Here is a 21165-nt window from a genome sequence, read left to right as displayed (position 1 = left end):
TGAGTTTATGATATTAAGAAAGCCCTTATTTTAATATTTACAGAACTATTTTGTGGTCCTTTCAATTATATTCTGTTAAATAAATACATTTGGTATTTTGGTATTAACTTATTGGCAGTAAAAAGCAAAAAAAAAGCATCTACAGTCAATATTGTATTTGAAAATATTTAAATTGAGGATGTGTGCCTCTACAAATATTACTTACTTACTTACACTGTAGACATAAATAGTTGGTTTTATTTAGTTAAAAAATTAAATTAAATTAAACCCAACTTTGTCCAACTTTATTTCATTTAGATTAGTCAATGGATATTAACTACTTATGTAGAACAGTTCACATATCCTCTAATTATATTGAAAGCTTGGACCAATAATTCATGCTTATTTAAATATTAAAACATATTTTCAAAACATGTAGAAATGACAATTGTATCTCAAATATTATGGCCTTAATAGCAACAGAAAACATGAAACTCGGATAGAAATTCATCTTCTGTCCTATAAGGCTATTTTTAACTTCACTATTAATGAGATTTCAAATGTAGGGAAGTGTCTAATGGTACAGATCCATCTGATTCAGGACAATCATTTGGGTGACACGTTTGAAAAATCTGCTTGGCAGAGGTCGGCACCTGCTGAGTGCTTTCCTGGAATCCATCATAGTTCGTCTTTTTCTGTCGTCGTATTGATAAATAACATCAAAAAGCTTCCTCAGAGCTGCAATGACGGAGAGGAAAGAGGAGGAGTGACGGACTCTGAGGGGAAAATGAATACATCTCATTTGTCTTCACGGCGTCAGGTGTCACGACATCCCATTATGCCTGCTCGTGTTTCAGTTACAGTTACGTGTGTTATTAATTCATACATCAATGCACTCGGAGCAGTTATCCCTTAATTCCTCCATCACTGTTTTTTAAACATTTATTTTAACACCATGATGAAGAATTGCTCCGCCAGCGTCTCCGCTCATACATTATTGAAGAAGAGGGATTTAATGGAGGTGGAAGATTAAAAAGACAAAGTGAGAATAAAGTGTGAACTCAGAAGAGTGTGTGTGTGTGTGTGTGTGGCGGAGGAAGTGTGTGTGTCGTTAATAAGGAGGGCACTTCACATGATTACTCACAGGAAGCACTTGAGGGAAATTCGCGGCACAGCTTGGTCTGACAGGTTTTTCATTTTTTTATTATTTGGTCTAAATACCAACAGCTTTCACAGAGAACGGCTCCAGCAGATGGATGGTGCCAAAAATGTGGACTCAGGTCTCGGAAATGATGACGATCCACGTCACGATCGTGACGTGGTGTTGCTCGAATCTTAAACTCATAGTAAAAATGAATAAATGGAATGTATTGGAGAGAGAAAGAAAAAGAAGGTTCCGATCTTTTAAATGAGTAACTCTTCAAAGAGGGCTGAAGAAGAACCTGGAGTGTGACACTCTGGCTGCTCGGTTAACTCCGAGGTCAAGTACTTCTGCCAAAAAACCAAAGCGTTCCAACGCTCTTAATTACGGTGCCACTGAGGAGGGAGCAGAGGAAGTGAAGCGTCGCTCAACTGTGAGGTGTGTGAAGCATGAGTACTGGCCCAGTTATCACCTCAAAGGCTCGGGTCAGATCTGACAATTCATTGCGCGGTCGATTGTGACCATTTGAAAGTCTATTTGAAGCCCATATGAACACAATTATAACATCAAAATACAAAGTTGTAACGTTTTTTTATTTACCATTCTTGTACGGCTTAACTGCTTCTCCTGTGCCCCAACTCCATTAACAACTATTCAAACTATATTAAAGAGCAACTAATGTGTTGATTTAAGTGTCTCTTAAATAGATATTGGACTCTATTGTGCTCATCAGTACGAGTAAAAATGTGCTTGAGCCCCGCCCACTGAACACATTTTTCTGGAGATGCAATCTTGTTAAGCGTAACCACACCCACTCTGGTGTGATTGGTCACAGGCTTGTCACCGCATGTCTTCAATCCCGGAAGTCTCCAACTCCAAGGGACTTGTTGTATGAACAAAGTTGGCTGGAAGAGGATTGAAGCCATTATTATAATGGAGTCAGCTCACGTAACCTCTTGTTTGCCAAGATTTCACAGCTGAAACATGTGAGTGAGTCAGAAGAGTTGGGTCCTCTAAACTAAGCAATAAAAAATCTTCTTACGTGTATTGTGATGACAAACTGTGTTCCTGTTGTTGATTTGTCTTGCAGCCGATGACTGTTGTGGATTGGTGGTGAAGACTCCCTTGGAATTGTTTCTTACCGTTTGTTAATAAAATCATATGATGCAGTTTAAATATGTTTTTGACAAATCTTGTTGGATTTTGTTCATTTGAAATCTACAGGTTTTTAGCACTTTTCCTTTAAAAAACCTTCTATCTAACCCATGTTTTTATAATTTATTTTTCTCCATCCGAGTAGCATGGAGGAATATATTGACATTGTATGTGGACATCCTCTGAACACTGTCATCAGTGAGCAGAGAAGCAGAATGAGAGCACGAATGTTCCTTCCCAGGTGCAAAACAAATAGACTCAGGGACTCATTCATCCCTCGGGCTATTAAATTGTACAATTCTGAGTTCGGGGGCAGGAGTGCAGTGAGAGTATCTGGATGTTCTGTTCCATGTTAGTCTTTGTATCCTTTGTCTTTGTTGTTTTTCTTTCCTTGACCTATGTTCTTTATCTTTGTCTTTAGACTTAGATTGTGTCATCTTGTTCTTCCTCTTTATGTTCTTCTTCTTATTTTATTTTTGATGTATTATTTTTTAATTGTTTATGAAAAATTGCTGGCTATTGGTAAAAAACAATTTCAGATCAATAAAGTTTTACCTTACCTTACCTTACCTTAAAAGCCACAACCCGGTATCATTTAATTTGTATGAACTCAAAGAAAGACGGTGCTTCCATCCTGGTAAATAATGTATTTCTTTCTTGAGCACATTTCTGAGTGTTTTCCACGCTTTTGAAAAGTATATTTTGTGAAAACAATCTAACGTGAAAAATCATTGAAATAAATATAAAAAACCCCGAAATAAAGCGGCTGTACGGAGGAGGACACAACCCAGGTCTCGAGGCTTCCTTAAACGCAACATCCGCACAGCGCTCAGGCGCATCATTGCCGCCCTTCAGCTGTTTCACAGGATCAATTCTCACTCAAAGTGCATGAAACACGTCAAATGAGATGCGACCGAGCGCCACGAATAACATTAAATCTGCTTCCCAAAGTAGCGGTGAAACGAAGTCAGTGGGTGAGTGGTGAAGCAATAAGCTGTTTTCAAGGACACGAGGCCACAGACTACTAAGAGATGGACGGTTCTGGAAGATAAAGGCCGATGAGAAAAATGATCAAAGACTCACTGGTTCAAGTTTCACGGACATTAAAAGTGACTGAAAGTGATCAACTGAATTTTTTGTTATGAACAGAAAACAAAAAAATCACAGTGAGATTCCATTAGGTAGCCAAAGAATTGACCTCAGGTAAGTAAGTAAGTTAAGGTTATTTCTAGAGCGCCTTTCTAGACCAGGGTCACCAACCGCTTTAACAAACAAAAACAATCCATAGTTAAAATATATACTTTAAAAGATCAAGACACATAAGACAAACACAGGAGTCCCAGAAAATCAGGGAAAAACACAAATGAAGATTTTTTAAGATGTTTCTTGAAGGAGTCAGTAGATCATCAAACAAAGAGAGAGAGGAAGATCGTTCCAAAGCTTAAGAGCAACAGCCTGGAAGGATTTCTCTCCTCTGGTCCTGGACCGTGTTCAGGAACCTTCAGTAGATTCTGATCCACAGACCTCAGAGCCCGAGCTGGGGTGTAATTCTGGATCAGATCACTAATGTAACGAGGAGCCTGACCATAAATAGCTTTGAATGTAAGAAACAAGAAATCATTTTAAAATGGCTCCTGAAAGACTTTCAAGGATTAGAGAAATTAAAGTCCTTCTACTAGAGGTCAGAATTCTCGCTTCCTGTTTTGTATTAACTGCAGGCAAGACAGCTCCTGCAAGGTGCTAAACAGAGAATGATATAAATCTCTGCTTACACTCTTGAGTGCTAATTGTAGCATATAGTACACCTTCACACGCCGTATTCTTAACCATTAATTTTTCCCTCCAAGCAAACTGAGCAGGAAGTTTATGTTGGTCAACACTTTACATACATTTACAGAATTTAAGCCTAACCATTCATATTGCTAGAAAAAGACAAAAATTAAGTCTTAAAAAAAGCTTCATTTTATTCGTACCTTACGATATTATTATTTTAATGATATAAGTATCTCGTAATGTTCATACATTGGGATATTCCTATCTCGTGATAGTGTCATCTCAGGTTATACATGATAAAAGCACAGACATAAATATTATCACCTCCTCTGCAGTTTGAGTGCTTCAACATGTGTGTGTGATCATACACGATCCTTTTTATAATTATTTAATAAATCATAAATGACCAAGTGATCGATTGTGAGACCAGAAGCCGAAGAAGTATAATAATTATATAATAATATAATATAATAATTATTGAACGATGAAAAAGAATGACTTGAAGAACTGCCTCCGTCCCTCATGATACTCACAGAATGAATCTCTGAAATTAACATCTTCCAAGAATCCATCTGTAACCAAGGCCAGTTAACTGCTCGCCGGTAGAATGAATCACATCCTCTATATCTGAATATCGTCGATGTGCTTTTAGGATCATGATTATGTTTCTCCTGCTCACAATAATACTGTCCGTGGCTAAGAATCTCTTGATGAGCCATATCTTAACGAAAAGCCTATAAGTCGTTTTTGGTCAATGATGGCCTCCTCCTCCCATAAATGGGGCTGAAAATTCGAATATATCTTATGATACAAGTATCACAAGATCTGGAGACAAGAAAATACATTAATGTCACGACTGTAGCAAATGAAATAGTTCAATGACATCTTTTAAGAAAGCTAAATATTTCTATTGACCATTTTCCCATTTAAATGATCTTTCAGATAAATAATAAAAAATATTTCTAAATCATTTCATAATTTTAAAAAGACTATGCTTACATCACAATTTACAGTATGTCAGGCTGAAGGACATCAAGTCTGACACTGTGGTGTGCAGTACAGGAACACCTCAGGGGACAGTACTGGCCCCTCTCCTCTTCCTCATCTACACTTCAGACTTCTGCTACAACTCAGAGCTGAGTCTCGTCCAGAAGTATGCTGACGACACTGCTATTGTTGGATGCATCAGGGACAACAGCGAAGACGAGTATAGGAGTCTTATACGTGACCTTGTGGACTGGAGTGAGAGGAACCACTTGCAACTGAACACCTCAAAGACCAAGGACAAAGCCACGTCCAGTGTCCATCAGAGGCGACGAGTCGTAGATAGTTGATAACTATAAGTACCTCGGTGTGTGGCTGCACAGTAAACTGGACTGGTCCTGCAACACAGACCATGTGTATAAGAAAGTTCAGAGCAGACTGTACTTTCTGAGGAGGCTTCGATCATTTAACATCTGCAAGAAGCTCCTCTGCATGTTCTACCAGTCTGTGGTGGCCAGTGTCCTGTTCTATGCTGTGGTGTGTTGGGGTAGGAATGTGTCCAAGAGGAGTGTCAACAGGTTGGACAGATTGATCAGAAGGGCTGGCTCTGTGGATGGAATGAAGCTGGACTCACTGGTGACAGTTTCTGAGAGGAGATCACTGGACAAACTACTGTCCATCATGGATGATGACAGTCATCCTCTGAACACTGTCATCAGTGAGCAGAGAAGCAGAATGAGAGAACGAATGCTCCTTTCTAGATGCAAAACATTCATTCCTCGGGCTATTAAATTGTACAATTCTGAGTTCGGGGGCAGGAGTGGAGTGAAAGTATCTGGATGTTCCGTTTTATGTTAATCTTTGTATCCTTTGTCTTTGTTATTTTTCTTTGATCTATGTTCTTTATATTTAGACTTAGATTGTATCATCTTGTTCTTGTTCTTGTTTTATTTTGATTATTTTTTATGAAAAATTGCTGTGGATAATTCGGAAAAAAACAATTTCCCGAAGAAGACATCCTGAGGGAACAATAAAGTTCTACCTAAACCTAAACCTAAATGTGCTTTTCATTTTGTAATAAGATGAAACTGAGAAAAGAAATGTATTCAAATTGTAAATGTTACCAACCAATCGGTGGCACATTAATGTCTGTCTTGATTTTTAATCTTAGCCCACTTTTCCTGAAATGATCCCCATTATACAAACATCCATATCAGGACTTGTGTGTAAACACAAACTGAAACTAGAGCAATTATTGTGAACCAACACTTGGCACACATGGAAAAGCCTGTGACAACGAGACAAGCTGTTTTACATCACAAACAGAGCGACCACCCTGCTCGTTCCTTCTCCCTCATTTCAGGTTTCCTCTCTACTTTCAATACATTTCATCATGCTCGGACCAGACCTTTGCCTTGTGTCCATTCTTCCCCCCTTCCTCCCCGCTCGTCCATCGTATTCATGAAGGTCATTTGCACCGACAACAGTGTAATAATGAGAATCATGAGGAGAGAAATGGCTTCACTGAGGAGAAATTGATTCAGTGGTTTAGAACGTGGTCGTGGTCGTGAGGAGAGATTATAAAGTCATTTTTAATAGGGTATTATTAATTATTTTAACTTAATCTTAAATCATTAAGATACAGTGATAAAATATTTTATTGATCCCATCTAGACTCACCTGGGCTTCATTGTCTTTCAGCAGGCGTTTGGTTCTGGCTCCTCCAGGGTCGTCGGTCACATTGAGAACCACCACACTCTTCTTCTCCCACCCAATGAAGGAGCCATCCGTCATCCCCTCCACCATGGCCAGGAAGTCCTCGTACCCATGGTGACGGGTGGTCACCACCGAGAAGGCGGTCCAGTCGTACTCCTCCAGCACCTCGAAGATGACCTCCAGCTGCAGCAGCGTGGAGCAGGTGAACTGCAGGTAGATGGAGCCGCTCTCCTGAGAAGAGAAGGGAGGCGCTTTATGAAACATACTTCTATTCAACATTTTCTCTTAAGATTATTGCGAAACTAATTCTTCCTCCTTTTTCACCGCGCTCTTCATTAAAGCTCTTTAGAAAATCAACTCTTAAAAGTCTCCTTCCATCTTCGCTCGAGGGTTCTAAGGAATGTGTTCATATATAATTCACCGGCCAATTTTCCCAAAAGCCATGATTAAAGTTTCATTTATCGCTCGTTTTTTACTTCCCTAATGAACTGAATTACAGTTTTAACCATCGCTATATCAACAACATAAAACAATAACACACATTATTACTGTAGTCGGAGTCTGAAGCTCAGAGATATTTAAAAATGTAAGTGTAAAGATGCATTTAAGCACTAGAAAATTGTTTTAAGATTATATATAAATTATTAAAGAATGGATTGGAGAGACTTTTAAACTAAAATAACGAGAAAATTAATATTTCAGACTGAATTATCCGATCAGAACAAATATAAGTTGGACTCTAGACGTAACACAAAGATTTGCTTGAAAAGAAATGCAATTATTTCAGTATAAAAACTCACCAGCCTTCAGGTTGTGAGATAAATATTTAAACCATTGACTTTTTAAAGTACTTCAGTTAACAATTGATATCAGACTGGAGTACCTAAATGAGACTTCAGCTGCACTGAAAAACAACTTAACGGTGAGATTGAAGACAGGAACAAAACCATTTTAGTACATTTTAAACCCTTATGAGGAGGCCGACATTTCTTCTAACTACACAACCGGTAAAAATGCCAACGTTGTCGTCTATCGTGATCGAAAAGATGACAAGCCAGTGCTGAACTTTGTCCTAATGCAGCCTCCAACCTTTAGACCAGTTAAATGTCAGGATTATATTCACAGAGAGAGGCTCAGGTAGAAAAAGGAAACATACAATAGGAATCTCACCATAATGCTGACTCAGCAATAGTTTTGGACCGTTTACATTCAGGTTTGTTTGCATCTATGTATATATGATTGTATGCCGACGATGGGGTTCTGTATGTGTGTGTCTCCTAACTCTTAGAGACTTTGAGCCAATGGTGTGAGTTTGTATTCAAGTATTATTTATATGGAATGAGGATCCACGCTATTGTTATTTCAGAAAAAAATAAACACCGTTTAGGCACGAATATTAAATAGAATAGAATAGAAAAGCTTTTTTTTTTATATACAACTTTTTTTTCTCATAGACCGGTACCAGTCCCTGTACCGGGGTCTGGGACCACTGTCCTACTGGACCCCAAGAGTTCAACAAGTCGCCCCAACATTTCTCAACAAATACAACTAATAAGTAACATAACTAGAAACCAGTCAGCGCTACAATGACCAAGTCTCAAAAATTATTTGACAGATTCTAATGGAAACTTTTTTCATCTCACTTTTGGATAAATATAGATGTAATTCATCCTTTTAAGAAGTTGTGTTTTCTACACAACATGCTGTGGCATTTCACCAGCAACTTCTCTCAAGATTTCCAGCAAGAAAACCTTAGCGAAGGAAGACAGGAAGAGAAACCTATCTCTCTTAAGTAAACATTTGACACAGGAGTGCATCTTCACAGGTCGTTCAATCCTGGTCAAGCAGAAAACAGCCTTCAGTGACGTTGATGTAGTTAAAGAGCTTAAAATCACCTTTTTATTCTGAACCTATGGTGAGCACAATGAAGAACCCGTCAGTTAAATGAACGTGCGTCAGGAGTAAATGTGAGATGATGCATCACTTAGTTGCAAGTGAAAAGTGCAAACAAGGTCTTTAGAAAAAAAAAATCCTGAAAGGAAGTGACATTCTAACCATCAAATGAAAGCGACAAGCACAGACCAAATGATGCAGAAGCATAAATACTCACAATGACATTGACAAACTAAAGTTGATATTGAGGAAATAAAAACGTCGATCCGACCCCGTCCTTGGTTTTGAAGAAAGAAAAAGAAAAGGTTTTTTAGTCGAACGAGTGAAGCAACGACTGCCTAATGCAATCTGAAGCTCTGAGAGAAAATTATTTTCATTCTCATTTTTCTCTCAATGGGTTTTTGCTTAAGATGTGCAGGAAAGGAACAGGTTCCCTTGATGGAAATGAAAAAAAACGCATGTTCTTAAATAAAGTCTTGTTGGCAACAAATTAAATTGGGGCGATGTTGTAAGAAATTTGTAACTGTAAAAAAAAAGGTTTTTCCAACAATAAAAACCGAGCACTGCAGCCTCAAGGTTAATGAAGAACCAGGACAGGATTTTAATGAACACACATAAACTATTGTAAATCAACTGTTAGTATAAGAAGAACTATTGAATAGTTGAATCCAACATTCCAATCTTTATTGAATAGTTGAATTACAGAAAAGAACTACTCGTTGAATTTAATCATTTTTTAAAATTATTTATAAGAAAATGAAATTTGAAAAGCTGTGACTTAGTGTATTAATTTTCTCTATGAATCAGTTCATCAAAGAACGATCTAAAGAATGTAAAAAGGTGGGGTTTTTTTTCTTTCACTAGTGTTTTCTTGTTCTGACAGTTGGACTGCAGGACCTGAGATAAACAGACAGAAGGATTGAGAGAATCAAAGCAAGTCTCTCACTGACAGCTCTCACCTCAGCTTCTCCTGCACGGAAGCAGTGGAAACATCACTTCTACAGTCTGATTTATGATGTTAGCTTGTCACTCCACCGAGTCAGGGGTGGCAGGAGCAGCCGGCGTGCTGTGAGGGTGAAGTGAGATCGGGTGTATGACTTCTGAATTCCCTCAAGAAGCTGTTGCCGAGGTAGAGAACTTTGACGGCCCATGTGTCATTAGAGCGCTAATTATGAATGACTAACGTCGTCTGCCAAGTCCAACCGTGGCGTTAAAAGCCGCTTGAATGATTCTCAATGTGTGTGTGTGTGTGTGTGTGTTTGTGTGTCTGTGTGTGAAACATGTCACATTCACCATCCCTGAGGGGCTTGAATGCAATTACTCTCCAGTCAGATAAACATTGCCAAAGGCAGGAATATAAGCCACTGGTAGTCATGTTAAAAGCTTGAAGTTTTCGGTCCATATTTTTGACACCGTGATAAAGGAATATCAAGGTTATTACAGGTCTGTAAAAAAAAAAAGTTTGACAAGTGTTTGAATGATAAAGCAAGTTGTATTCATGTGTGATGCTATTGACACTACCAATCAATATCCAACCCTGCACTGGTGGACCAATCAGACGGTTTTTCTTAAGGGGGCAAACTCTCCTGACTCACATGTTTCAAATGTTGAAGTCTTCTTCTCCAAGACGCAGTAAGTCTCTCATCATGACCATGTTTTTTAACTTATTACTTTATAAAGTCTGTCTGAAATCTTGGCGAACGAGAGGTTACGAGAGCGGACTTCATTATGACGTACTAATGGCTTCACTCCTCTTCCAGCCATCTGTAATCACACGCCGCTTTGTTTATACAACGAGTCCCTTTGAGGTGAAGACTTCTGGGATCGATGACGCACGGTGACAAACCTCAAGAATATCAGAGGGATGGCTCAAGTGGAGATAAATTCATCAAGATGGTTTGGACTGGTGTGAGATACAAAGAGTGTTGGACTTACATTGTTTCAACAGGTGAACAGAGGAGAGAAAGACAATCAATGACGTTCATTGATGCAGTAAATGAGGACACGGAGAGAATAGGCGTGATTTAATAGGATGTAAAAGTACTTGGATGTGTTTTTGGTGTCTGTTTTTGGACAAGGATGATAAAGAAATTTGAATTTTGGGTGATCTATCCCTTTAATTTAAGTTGGGGGATTTGCCTTAGCAACCACCACTGATGGTGGTAAAAGATTCTTCTTCCGTGGACAGGATAAGAAGTATGCGGTGCTGTGAGGAAGTTGTCGAATAAATCTACACATTTGTTTACACAATGATTGACTTCAGATTTTCAGTGAACACAGATAGACAACTACATCCCATCTGTTGACAAATGGTAAGACAGCGTTATTCGGGTATTTGTTATTAAAACTAAAAACTATCTTCCTGCTCATGAGTGATAGTGATCGGGTCATATTGTTAGTGTCTTTGGTTTCTATGGCGGAAGTTAACATGGACATTTAAAGTCGACAAAAAGTATTTTTAAAAACTGTTTTCCGGCTTCAAATCCTAGCATTGTTCAAATCTACTAATTTTATCCAACTTTTTATGTGTTAATGATTTATTTTGTGTTCTATTGTGTTTTATTGTGCTTTGCTATTTTAATTTATATGTACAGTGACCTTGAGTGCCTTTAAATAACATGTATTATTATTATTAAAATTATTAGCCCAAAAGCAACTTCTTTTTTTTCATCATTTGTTTAAATTCCTCTTTCTGTTTTGACTGCGTCGACACACAACATTTAAAAAAAACCTGATCAATATCTACAGATAATTTCATGCTAAATCAACAAACATTGATTCTCTTTCTCCCTCATTAAATAATTTAGACACCTTGGAATCAGGATTTAGTTGAATTTCTACTAACAAAGAGCAGAGGGAGAGATCACGTGACCCCAATTTTAAGCCTCCATCGACTTCCTATTTGCTGAAGAATCCAATTTAAAGGGGTTTTATTGGGTTGGAAATCTCGGAACTGTCTCGGTCTTTTCTCATTTAAATGAACTTCATTAAAATTCTGAACTCCCCGAAGAACTTCTCTTGTTGAGCCTTTATGAACTTCTTCAGGCACCGTTGAATATTGTATGTTCACTCACAGTGGAGCTTTACAAATAACCAGAATCTTGGAATATTTTACATTTTTGGTGTGACTCTAAAATTAAAAAATATGTTTTTCATATTCTTGACATGTGTAACAACCATGTAGTTGATCTGTAGCTACAGTTTTAGTTTGATTGTATTTGATATATTTCAATGTTTAAAAATATAATTTGTGAGGAACATATTACAAGCTTGAATTCAATTGAATGAACACCTGGTCGAGAAATAAGTTGATGGGACTACGCTCATCTTATTACCTGCGGTTCTCGTCCAAGACTGGCTCCGCCTCCGACGGCGACCACAGGAACCCCCGTCTGGGCGGAGACAAACTCCAACATGGGGGCCAGGGGGGCACGGTTGGGCGGCGGCGGTCGCTCCTCTTCAAACACCAAACCCTAGGAGGAAAAAAACAAAGACCACATCATATAAATTTAAAGACGTCCATGAAGTATTTTGCCTGCTGACAATCTTTCCTGGAGGTTTATTAAGACTCTTTGCTCGACAGAAATCCGCAAAATCGGTGGATGTTTTCTCAAGAGAAGAGCGAGATTCACAATTTCCTTAATTTACTCCAACAAACCGACAGTTAAGCTGCTTGAAGAAAAAAACGTTTTCATGTCAAGTTCTCTTCTTTTATCTCAGTTACTGATTAAACATCCTTTTTGCATTTGTTTCTTCTGGACTGCACAACATAAATATTCTTTTATTGACCTGTTTCCATCACACAATTATCTATTTGTATATTAGTACTGTACAACCCAAAGAAATACTTCATAAAGTATTCAACATGATTTCTTCCTAAACATTCAATTGCAGTGTTTTTTCATATTCTACTTTTTTTTATGTTATCCTGAAAGGAGTTTTAATTATTCTGATATCATCTCCAGTCACTACTCCAGATATTTATAACACCTATTATGACTCCCTGTCTTCTAATGAATCCTCTATGCTACTCCAAGAAACTCACGGATGATGTTGCAACGCACCAAAAACTGTCCAAGTCACAGGTCTGATAAAAAAAACCTATTACTTTATCAGAGAGTCTACAACTGACCTTATTAAAAATAAGTAGTTGAAACCAGGCTTGTACAAGTCTAGCCTGGGGCCATGTCTGGCCCTTGAGAGAATTTCATGGGGCCTTTCTGTTTGATCCGTCTAAAATTAAAACCCATCGTTTTGAAATTGTAAAAGTAAAAGGTTATAAAGGTACGGAGTTTTCACAGTAAGTTTCCCTGAAGTGTAGTCGTAATTCCTAAATACTTAAGGTTTTCTTGTGTGTCCGTAAAGTAGTTTTCCCAGTTTTAAGTTAAAAGGTTTGAAAATATAAACACGATATCTTTCCAACTCCTTAACTACTGAGAAAACTCTTTATATAATGTCACTGTGTAACAAGATAAACTCTGGTTGCATTTTGGCCCCTAGCTTGTCGTAATTTGACCCCCAACCTTAGTCCAAGCTGTAAAGCAATGGATTAAATATAATCCATTCAATAATAATAACATAATATAGTCAATTTATTTTGCACTAAAATAATGATGTCATACGTTTTATTTGTGTATATTTCAAGCTTTATTTTTCTTATTGTTTTTATGTTACTTTCTTTTCAGTCCAAACACCTGCTGGTTCACAGGTTTGCAGCTTTATCTGTGATCACCGGAATGAAAACATTAATCTGTGAGGCCACCTCTCTGCTGGACTAACATGGAAATATGCGGATGGAGAAGAAACAGGTGAGCGACCCACTGCGCTTCCTTCTTTTGAGTTGGATTTAAAAAAAAAAAAGATCAATTGGAGGTACAAATAAATTCGTCTCTAATGCAGCAGGTGAGGCTCACGATAAGAACCCAACAGTTTTCTTCAGGAAACCAGGAAAACCGAGCGAGAAATTGAGGATCATTTAGTCGATTTAAAAAAAGAAAAGAAATGTCAGGATCAAACCTCGACGCCAGCGGAGGTGGAAAGACTTGATGTTTGTTTTCTCGTCACTCAGACCTCACCGGAGAGAAAGTAAGAGCAGCGTGAGTCTCAATCGGAAGTGTTTGATATGTAGATCGGTTTAGAGAAGATTAAATCACTTATACAGTAAATGAGAGACGACGTGTATAATGATGTGATGATGATGATGTGAGACATGATTGTCAAAAATTTACATTGAATTGATTCCATTGATGAACTAAAGATGAAATACGACATGAAAATGTATGAGATGTCTTTTCTTAATGCTGATAGTTTATGTGTTGAAGCAGAAGAAGTGGAATATGCGTGACTTCTTTTTTCCGATTAGCATTTTCCTCCACACTGAACTGGTGTTTTAGATCAATGGAAGTTTTTTGAAGGTGGGTCATGATAACAGCGCTAATCCTTTAGTCCAACTCAATTATATAGGTTATCTTGTAGGTCTTTTTTGTCTTTGCTTTATGTCGAGTACTGTAGAACAGCACTGGACGGTGAGGCCTCACGGAAAGAAAAAATACTTCATGTGTTTTCTGTTTTATTCATCATTACTGTCTCAAAGGAGTTTTATGTTGGAAAAAAAAGATTGTATAGTCTATAAAGTAACATAAGGTTGCGACTCTTGACATGTCAAGACACGCAAGTTTAAGTTTGCTCAATAAAAATAAAAAAAAGTAGTGGAAATAAGTGGAACACAAACTTTATACTTTACATGTCAGACCAGGTTTTTATCTGAAGGTCGTCCCGTCCTGACATCAAAAATGTTGTCAGGCGCTGCAAAATGGTTTAGGACACCTGCTGTCGAACGCAGAAGCTTTAATTAAAATGATGAACCCTTGTGTCATCTCCGGGTCAAGGTGACCCAGAGGCCCGTAAACAAACGATCTGGTCTGGCTTCCATAAATACATATGCAGTGGTGAAGGTCGTTCACCTTGACCTAGAGCAGGGGTCGACAACCGCCCTCTGATGCGGTTCACTGAGTTTTTTGAAAATAAGTATTTGGTATAATGTGGATATTTAATATACATGCTTTGTAGAGTTTGTTTCAGCAGCCCTCTCGTTCACTGACAACAAAAGTTTTACGGTAAAAGATGTAACTTCACACAGCACCCCCTCCCTCACCTGTCTCAGTCTTAAAGGAACAGTAACACGCACAACACATCTTACAGTATTTTACTTTAGTTTGTTCAAAAAATACAAATTGAGTTTGATAAGAAATGTAAAAAATGATTATAATAACTAGTCTGTCTTAAATCAGGGCAAACAGTCTAATTGTAGTTATACTGGATAACAAAAAATATGTATTTTTTTACCTGGAAAATCCACCTTGCCCCCACTTTTGGGTCCTGAGCCAGCATTTGAGAATCACATGGAGTAGTTGACAATTTTCAGTGCCGAAATTAAACATATTATACATGTACGGGTTAAATAGCTATGATACAAAAAGTACATTTGCTTTTAGAGGCAAGATATCTTCACATTATCACTACTTTCATCATCTTATTAAAGTGATCTGCTCTCACTAAAGATGGATTCATTTCCCACCATCCATTGACTAGTACATGTTAACTACATGAATTGTTTTACCACTTTCTCTCAAAGTAATGGTTGGGATTATTTTTAGAGTAATCAGTTCCTTTTTAGAGTGAAAATACAGTTTTCTCTATAACTCTAAAAAGAAACGGATTACTCTAAATAATCCCAACCATGAGTCGACATCAGGGTGAGTAGAAAATGAGTGAATTTTAAACTTTTTCTAACCTAACTTTTTTTTTTACAGGTTATGTAGTAATAGCATAAAGCTAAACAAAGTAAGTAATCCTTATATGGCATCATATTTTATTTTTGAAGTCAAAACAGTTTTGCGGCTCCAAGTGTTTCCTTAACTGTATGAAACGGTTCCAAAACACATTCTTCTTCGGGCCTTTAATAAGATATAATAAGGGTTAGAACTTTGTGTTGGTTTGTTTTCTTTCTAGAAAAAGGTATAAATAACTAACAAAGTCAGTCCCAGGCCTGGTATAGTTTTCATTGATTTCCTGTGTCTTTCTAAAACGATACATTTACTGAACACTACTTGTGCAGTTTTCCAGCACTCAGAGGTTTGTCAGATTATTTTTCAAACATGAAAAGCACAGACCCATTGAGGAAAAATACCACCCGAAAGTCAACACTTCTGAAAACTGCAGTTTTCATCACTCATGAGAAATTAACTCGTAAAATAAAGTTTAGAAATTGTTTGACCAAACAGAGATTAATGTGTTTTATTGGCCATTTTCTTGTATTATTAGTATCATTTTGATGTACAAATTAGTTTGTCCCAACTTTGATATTCCAACAAAAATGCTGCTAATCTACTCAATCTATTTGTTGTTAACAATTGTGTTATCTCAGTGCCAAGGTGACCCGTAGGCACGAAAACAAACGTGTTTGTGGTATCCCTTGTGTGGCTCCCTAGAATACACATGCAGTGCTGCAGGTCGTTCATCTTAAACAAAAGGCAACATAAGGGATACCTCAAACACATTTGTTTTCAAGGCTTCGGGTCACCTTGACCCAGAGATAACACAACGGTTTAGTCGGATGGTATTTAAATTGTATTTGTTAATTTCTAAGTAATAAGGAGCTTTCAACAAAACTGCTGCTTTCAATATAATAATCGAGAATCAGTTTCCTCTTTCACCTCCTTCCTTCTTTTCTTTAATTTAATTTCCTCCACTGCTGATACAACATATATTAAATAGCTTTAATTAACTTTAGCGTTTCCGTTTTCTCCGTTGTATCTTCACATCTTCTCCTCCATTCCTGACCCTCCTGACTGTGTTTTTCTTTCCATGGAAACAAATGTTCTCCGCCGTACTATTGGCCTCATTTGCTTTGTCTTCGGTTTCCTGCTCAAGCGTTCATCACATGATTCTTCATTCACCCAGATGTTCGAGCGACTCCTAGTGAGTAGAGAAAACTATCCTGCAGTCAATAAGATCTATTTTTTAATCAACTCCGCATTTGTAATCTGTAAAATGAAAGAAATGTTCATTAAAATATAATTAAAATGATGTTTAATTTTGTGATCTGGAGTGACCCTCGCCAGCTTCGCGTCAACACCACTAATCTGAAATCACCGGACAGATTATCCAGCCATGACAGACCCGACACAACAAGAAGTGGACTTGACTTTTCAGTTCGGAAAAAAAGGTCACATCCCGTTTCGTAAAGAGAGCAGGACCTATAACTTCATGAGGCAGAACCAGGGGAGCGAAACCAGAGCCAGCGGTTTCAATTACAGCGTGGCCCAATCTCATCCATCTTCAGCGCGGCGTAGGAAAAATAATCCCGGAGAAAGAAGCTCGACTGCCGCACAAGCAGAAGATGTTATTAGGGACCGGTTTGGTTCTTTCAATTTGGAAAGTGCGACGACGAGACCATCATGTTATTGTGTATTTATCATCATTTTTGCTGACGAATCAAGTCGTAGGAGTCGTATATTTCAAAGGTCATCATTACGACCAGTGGCGAGGCCCAATATTTTTCTTTTACTTCTAAGAATATTAACACAACTCCCCATGTCAACCACACACACACACACAACTGTTGGACTGGAACACACAGAGACGTGTTTTTCTTCTCAAATGCTGGTTCAGCACAGAAGTGCAAGTTTTGCGTCGGTTTTGACCCACTTTTCCAGAGAAGAATCATTCAAATATTCACTCCTGATTCAGATGAGCAGGGAGGAAATATACTTCTATTAACATTATAATTCCTTTTTTAGCAAGATGATACACACAATGATTCAATTTGATGTTTTATCATCGAAGGTAACAATTGTGTTCCCCTCCTGCAACACTACAATATGTTGTCAATTGTGTGTCAATGTGTATTTAGAGTGTGTAACTGTTTCTTTAAAGCTTTACATGAAACCTGTGAAAGGAAAAGCTTTGTTCTTCCAGGAGGAATGTAACACAATTGGCTGAAATGTGTGGATTATTCCCCTTTCATTTAGTTTTATCAGTTTTATATGATTAAAACATGTGTTTGAGAATTCAAGCTGCTGCAAATATTCTTTGTGTTAAAATTTCTTTTTGAACCTTCATTTATATTCTGCACTTTCATCGTCACATTCACACAAACACATCATATATACTGATGTCCATAAACAGATTTGATTATTCGGCTGCATCATTTCTTTATGAAGAAGAACCGAAATAGCAGAGCATTTTTAATAACATTGAAGACAGCTTGAGTCGTGGAAATAGAAATAAAACCCAAAACAAATAGTGACATAATGACACTGTTGGCGCGATGCTGACAGCTTAGCGCTCTTTAAAATTATAAACACACGATGCAAGATGCCAAATTTAAACATAATCTCTCTGAAAAAAATCACATAATAATGAATCTTTAAATATATTAATTTCCTGTGCTTTAATGTTAACCCTTGTGTTGCCTCTGGTATGACACAAACATTTGTTTTTAGGCCACAGGGTCACCGTGACCCAGAGTCAGCACAAGGGTTAATTCGCTTTGACCATCAGTTTAAAATGAATTTGTTCAGTTGTCTTCTTTTCTCCTTCATAGAAAATATTCATAACAGCACTTAGTCATTATCATTTTGCTTTAATTTTAATTTCCTCATCCCTTCTTCTTGCTTCATCTGCAGTAAACAAAGTAACAAAGAAAACTAAAGGAGCAGGACTAATGACTTCACTGTGAGCAGTCTCTCAAAAAAAAGCTAAACATAACTAATCTACTGTAACTTTGTCTTTTCCCCCAAAGCTCTGGCATTTTCTCAGCATCAGTAAACAGTTTAGCATTTGTTCAAGTAAGCAAAAACCTTTTAGTAAAATAGCTCCTTAATCACCTCTCTGGCTTCTCTGTATCTCCAGTGAAAGCATGTTTCTACTGCTCTTAAAGCAATCTTGCTTTTGTTATAATGTGCTATTTATTGGATTATAAGAATGACCAAATTCATTCAGTTTAGTCTTTAAATGTGAACTAATGCGAAACTCCAACTCTCCTGACTCACATGTTTCAAATGTTGAAGTTATCTCTCCAAGATGCAGTAATCACTAAAGTTTTACCTTACCTTACCTTAAGTCCCTCATCATGACCATGTTTTGAACTTATTACTTTATAAAGTTCTCCCCCGTCTGAAATATCGGCGAACGAGAGGTTACGAGAGCATATGCCATTATGACGCTGGCTTCACTTCTCCAGCCAGCTGTAATCACGTTGCTTTGTTTATACAACAAGTCTCTTGAAGGTGGAGACTTCTGCGATTGATGAAGCGCGGTGCCAAGCGTTGATGGTTGACCAATCACAGCAGAGTGGGTGTGTTTATGGTAAGCAAGATGTCATCTCCAGAAAAACAAAATGTTTTCAGTGGGCGGGGCTTAAGCACATTTTCTAATGTAAATATTTCAATGAAAAGAGTTTTGTAAAAACAGACACATACTGATGATACAATAGAGTCCAACATCTATTTAAGAGACACTTAAATCAACACATTAGTTTCCTATTAAAAGAAAAACACTTTGTAAATGTAAATACTACACAGACACCTTGATAAGTGCTATATCTGTTGATAAACTCAACAAAATTCAATTGATTTTCTGACCCGGATGTCTTTATGTGTATTCCTTTTTTACCTGAATCTCTTGATGGTTGAAATTAGTTGGCGGGCCTGATTTGGCCCCTTCACCTCAAGTTTTTTGAGCAGATATTTATTATGTGAATATATAGTCAATCCGTCGTCTAACTCTCACTGCACTGAAGGTGTGTTTTTGTCAGGCGTCCGTGTGGGTGGTTACCTGCAGAGGTGTGGTGGCCAGCAGCTCACACAGTTGCAGCAGAAGACTCCCCGGACTGCTCTCGTTCACCGCCAGGTAGATGACGTTGGCCTGACCCGACGGCGTCATCACCGTTTCCCCGACCAGAGCCGCCAGCGTCGTGAAGGAAGAGAAGGAGGACAGCGACACTCCGGCCACCGACGCCGTATCCGTCACCCCTCGTCCTCCGCCCGGACCGTTCCCTACACCTGACCCCTGCCCCGGCTCGCCGACCCCCACACCTCCCACAGCAGCCGTCTCCGGGAGCAGGGAAGAGCCCGAGTGGACCACGGCGATGTTGACACCACCCGAGTCCCTCTCTCTCTCCCGGGGCCGGAGCAGCAGGGGGGGCGAGGGGCGTGCAGGTCCTGTGCAGGCCAGGACAGCCAGTAGAAGTGAGAGGGCGGGCCTCGGGGCCACCATGGGGTACTGGGGGGCCAATGGCAGCTGCTGAACGGGGTTTGGGCAGGTGAGGATGGCAGGGGTTCGAAACCGTAACCTCTCTCTCAGGAAGGGAAAGGGGGACGGCAGCTCACAGTTCTTCACCTGATGTGGAGACCAGACCCTGGTGGAGACAGACAGAAGAACATTTTAAAAATGCTTTCATTGCGTTTATCATTTTATTAAGTTGTGAACACTTGACAAACACAAGTGGATAAGCACTTCATGAAGGCCAGACCTCCACCAAGATGCACCCACATTTCAGAACCCTTTATATCCTCCTACTTTTTTAGCATTTGAAATATCATTCATAGCAATGAGCTCATTGGTCCAGCAGGTAGCAGTAGTGTTCTGAAGCTCGCTTGCACAACTCGCATAGTGGACGTGGGCAAAAACAGGAGTAAACACAGCAGCCTCTTCTGCACTACAAAGAGTGACACATCACACAGTGTCTTGCCTGAATAAGTTCAATGTACGATAGTTCCTGAACTAGTTCATATTTTGGAAGAACAAGAGCTGAACGTAGTTTATTACTGTCTAATGAATGCTTCTGTGAACATGTTCACTCTGGGGACTTATTTACCGTTTATCTTCGTCCGGTGGTTTGCCGGAGACTTACAGGCTGAAACCCGCAAAAACACTCTCTAAACAGGTCTTAATGTATCGCAGGACAACACAAAATCTGGCAACACCAGCGAAGCACAACCGCTTACATCATCAAAACAAAGAGCAGCAGGTGAAGCTACAGCAGCATGAAGTCGACACACTCGTATCAAGTATCAAGGAGTTTTATCGTTTCTCATTTGACAATGAAATATGACGTATATTTTTAATGTTAAAACTTTGGTTTTATATAGGAGTTTGAAAAATAGGAGCTTGTAATAACTAATATATTTAAAAAAAATGTATAACTGGTGAACTGAACTTTGAAGTAGTTCACGTAGAGCGAAGTTTTCCAACTCTAAAATCACATAAACACCTTTATAAACTGGTTTATTCACTGCGAGTCATGTTTTGTAGTTTTCTTTTTTTTTCTTGTGTTTCCCTTAAAAAAAAACTTTTTAAGCTTTTGTAGTCGAATCAGTTATACTTATTATTTAAATCTTCCAATTATTTGAGGACACAGATGGTAATCAGCCTTTTTTAACCAGGCACTGAATAAACAACAGCATTATGGTCACAGACCGACATTTAGATTAAAACTAAATAAAGTTTTAATCATTTTC

At 38.4% G+C, this 21165-nt stretch overlaps 1 protein-coding gene across 1 annotated transcript in view; it reads right to left on the bottom strand.

Moving 5' to 3' along the window:
* grin2da (glutamate receptor, ionotropic, N-methyl D-aspartate 2D, a) overlaps positions 1–19957 on the bottom strand; it is a 96076-nt gene extending 76119 nt beyond the window's left edge. Inside the window, exons 1-3 of the mRNA XM_087787201.1 lie at positions 19481–19957; positions 11977–12114; positions 6713–6979 (exon numbers count right to left, since the gene is read on the bottom strand). Of these exons, the coding sequence (XP_087643327.1) occupies positions 6713–6979; positions 11977–12114; positions 19481–19921 (846 nt within the window). The 5' untranslated portion in view covers positions 19922–19957. The remainder of the gene's footprint in view (positions 1–6712; positions 6980–11976; positions 12115–19480) is intronic.
* Positions 19958–21165: the final 1208 nt, after the last annotated feature.

The sequence above is a fragment of the Callionymus lyra genome, chromosome 3, assembly GCF_982586985.1.
Source record: "Callionymus lyra chromosome 3, fCalLyr1.hap1.1, whole genome shotgun sequence".
Lineage (NCBI taxonomy): Eukaryota > Metazoa > Chordata > Actinopteri > Syngnathiformes > Callionymidae > Callionymus > Callionymus lyra.
This window is presented reverse-complemented; position numbering and strand designations above follow the sequence as displayed.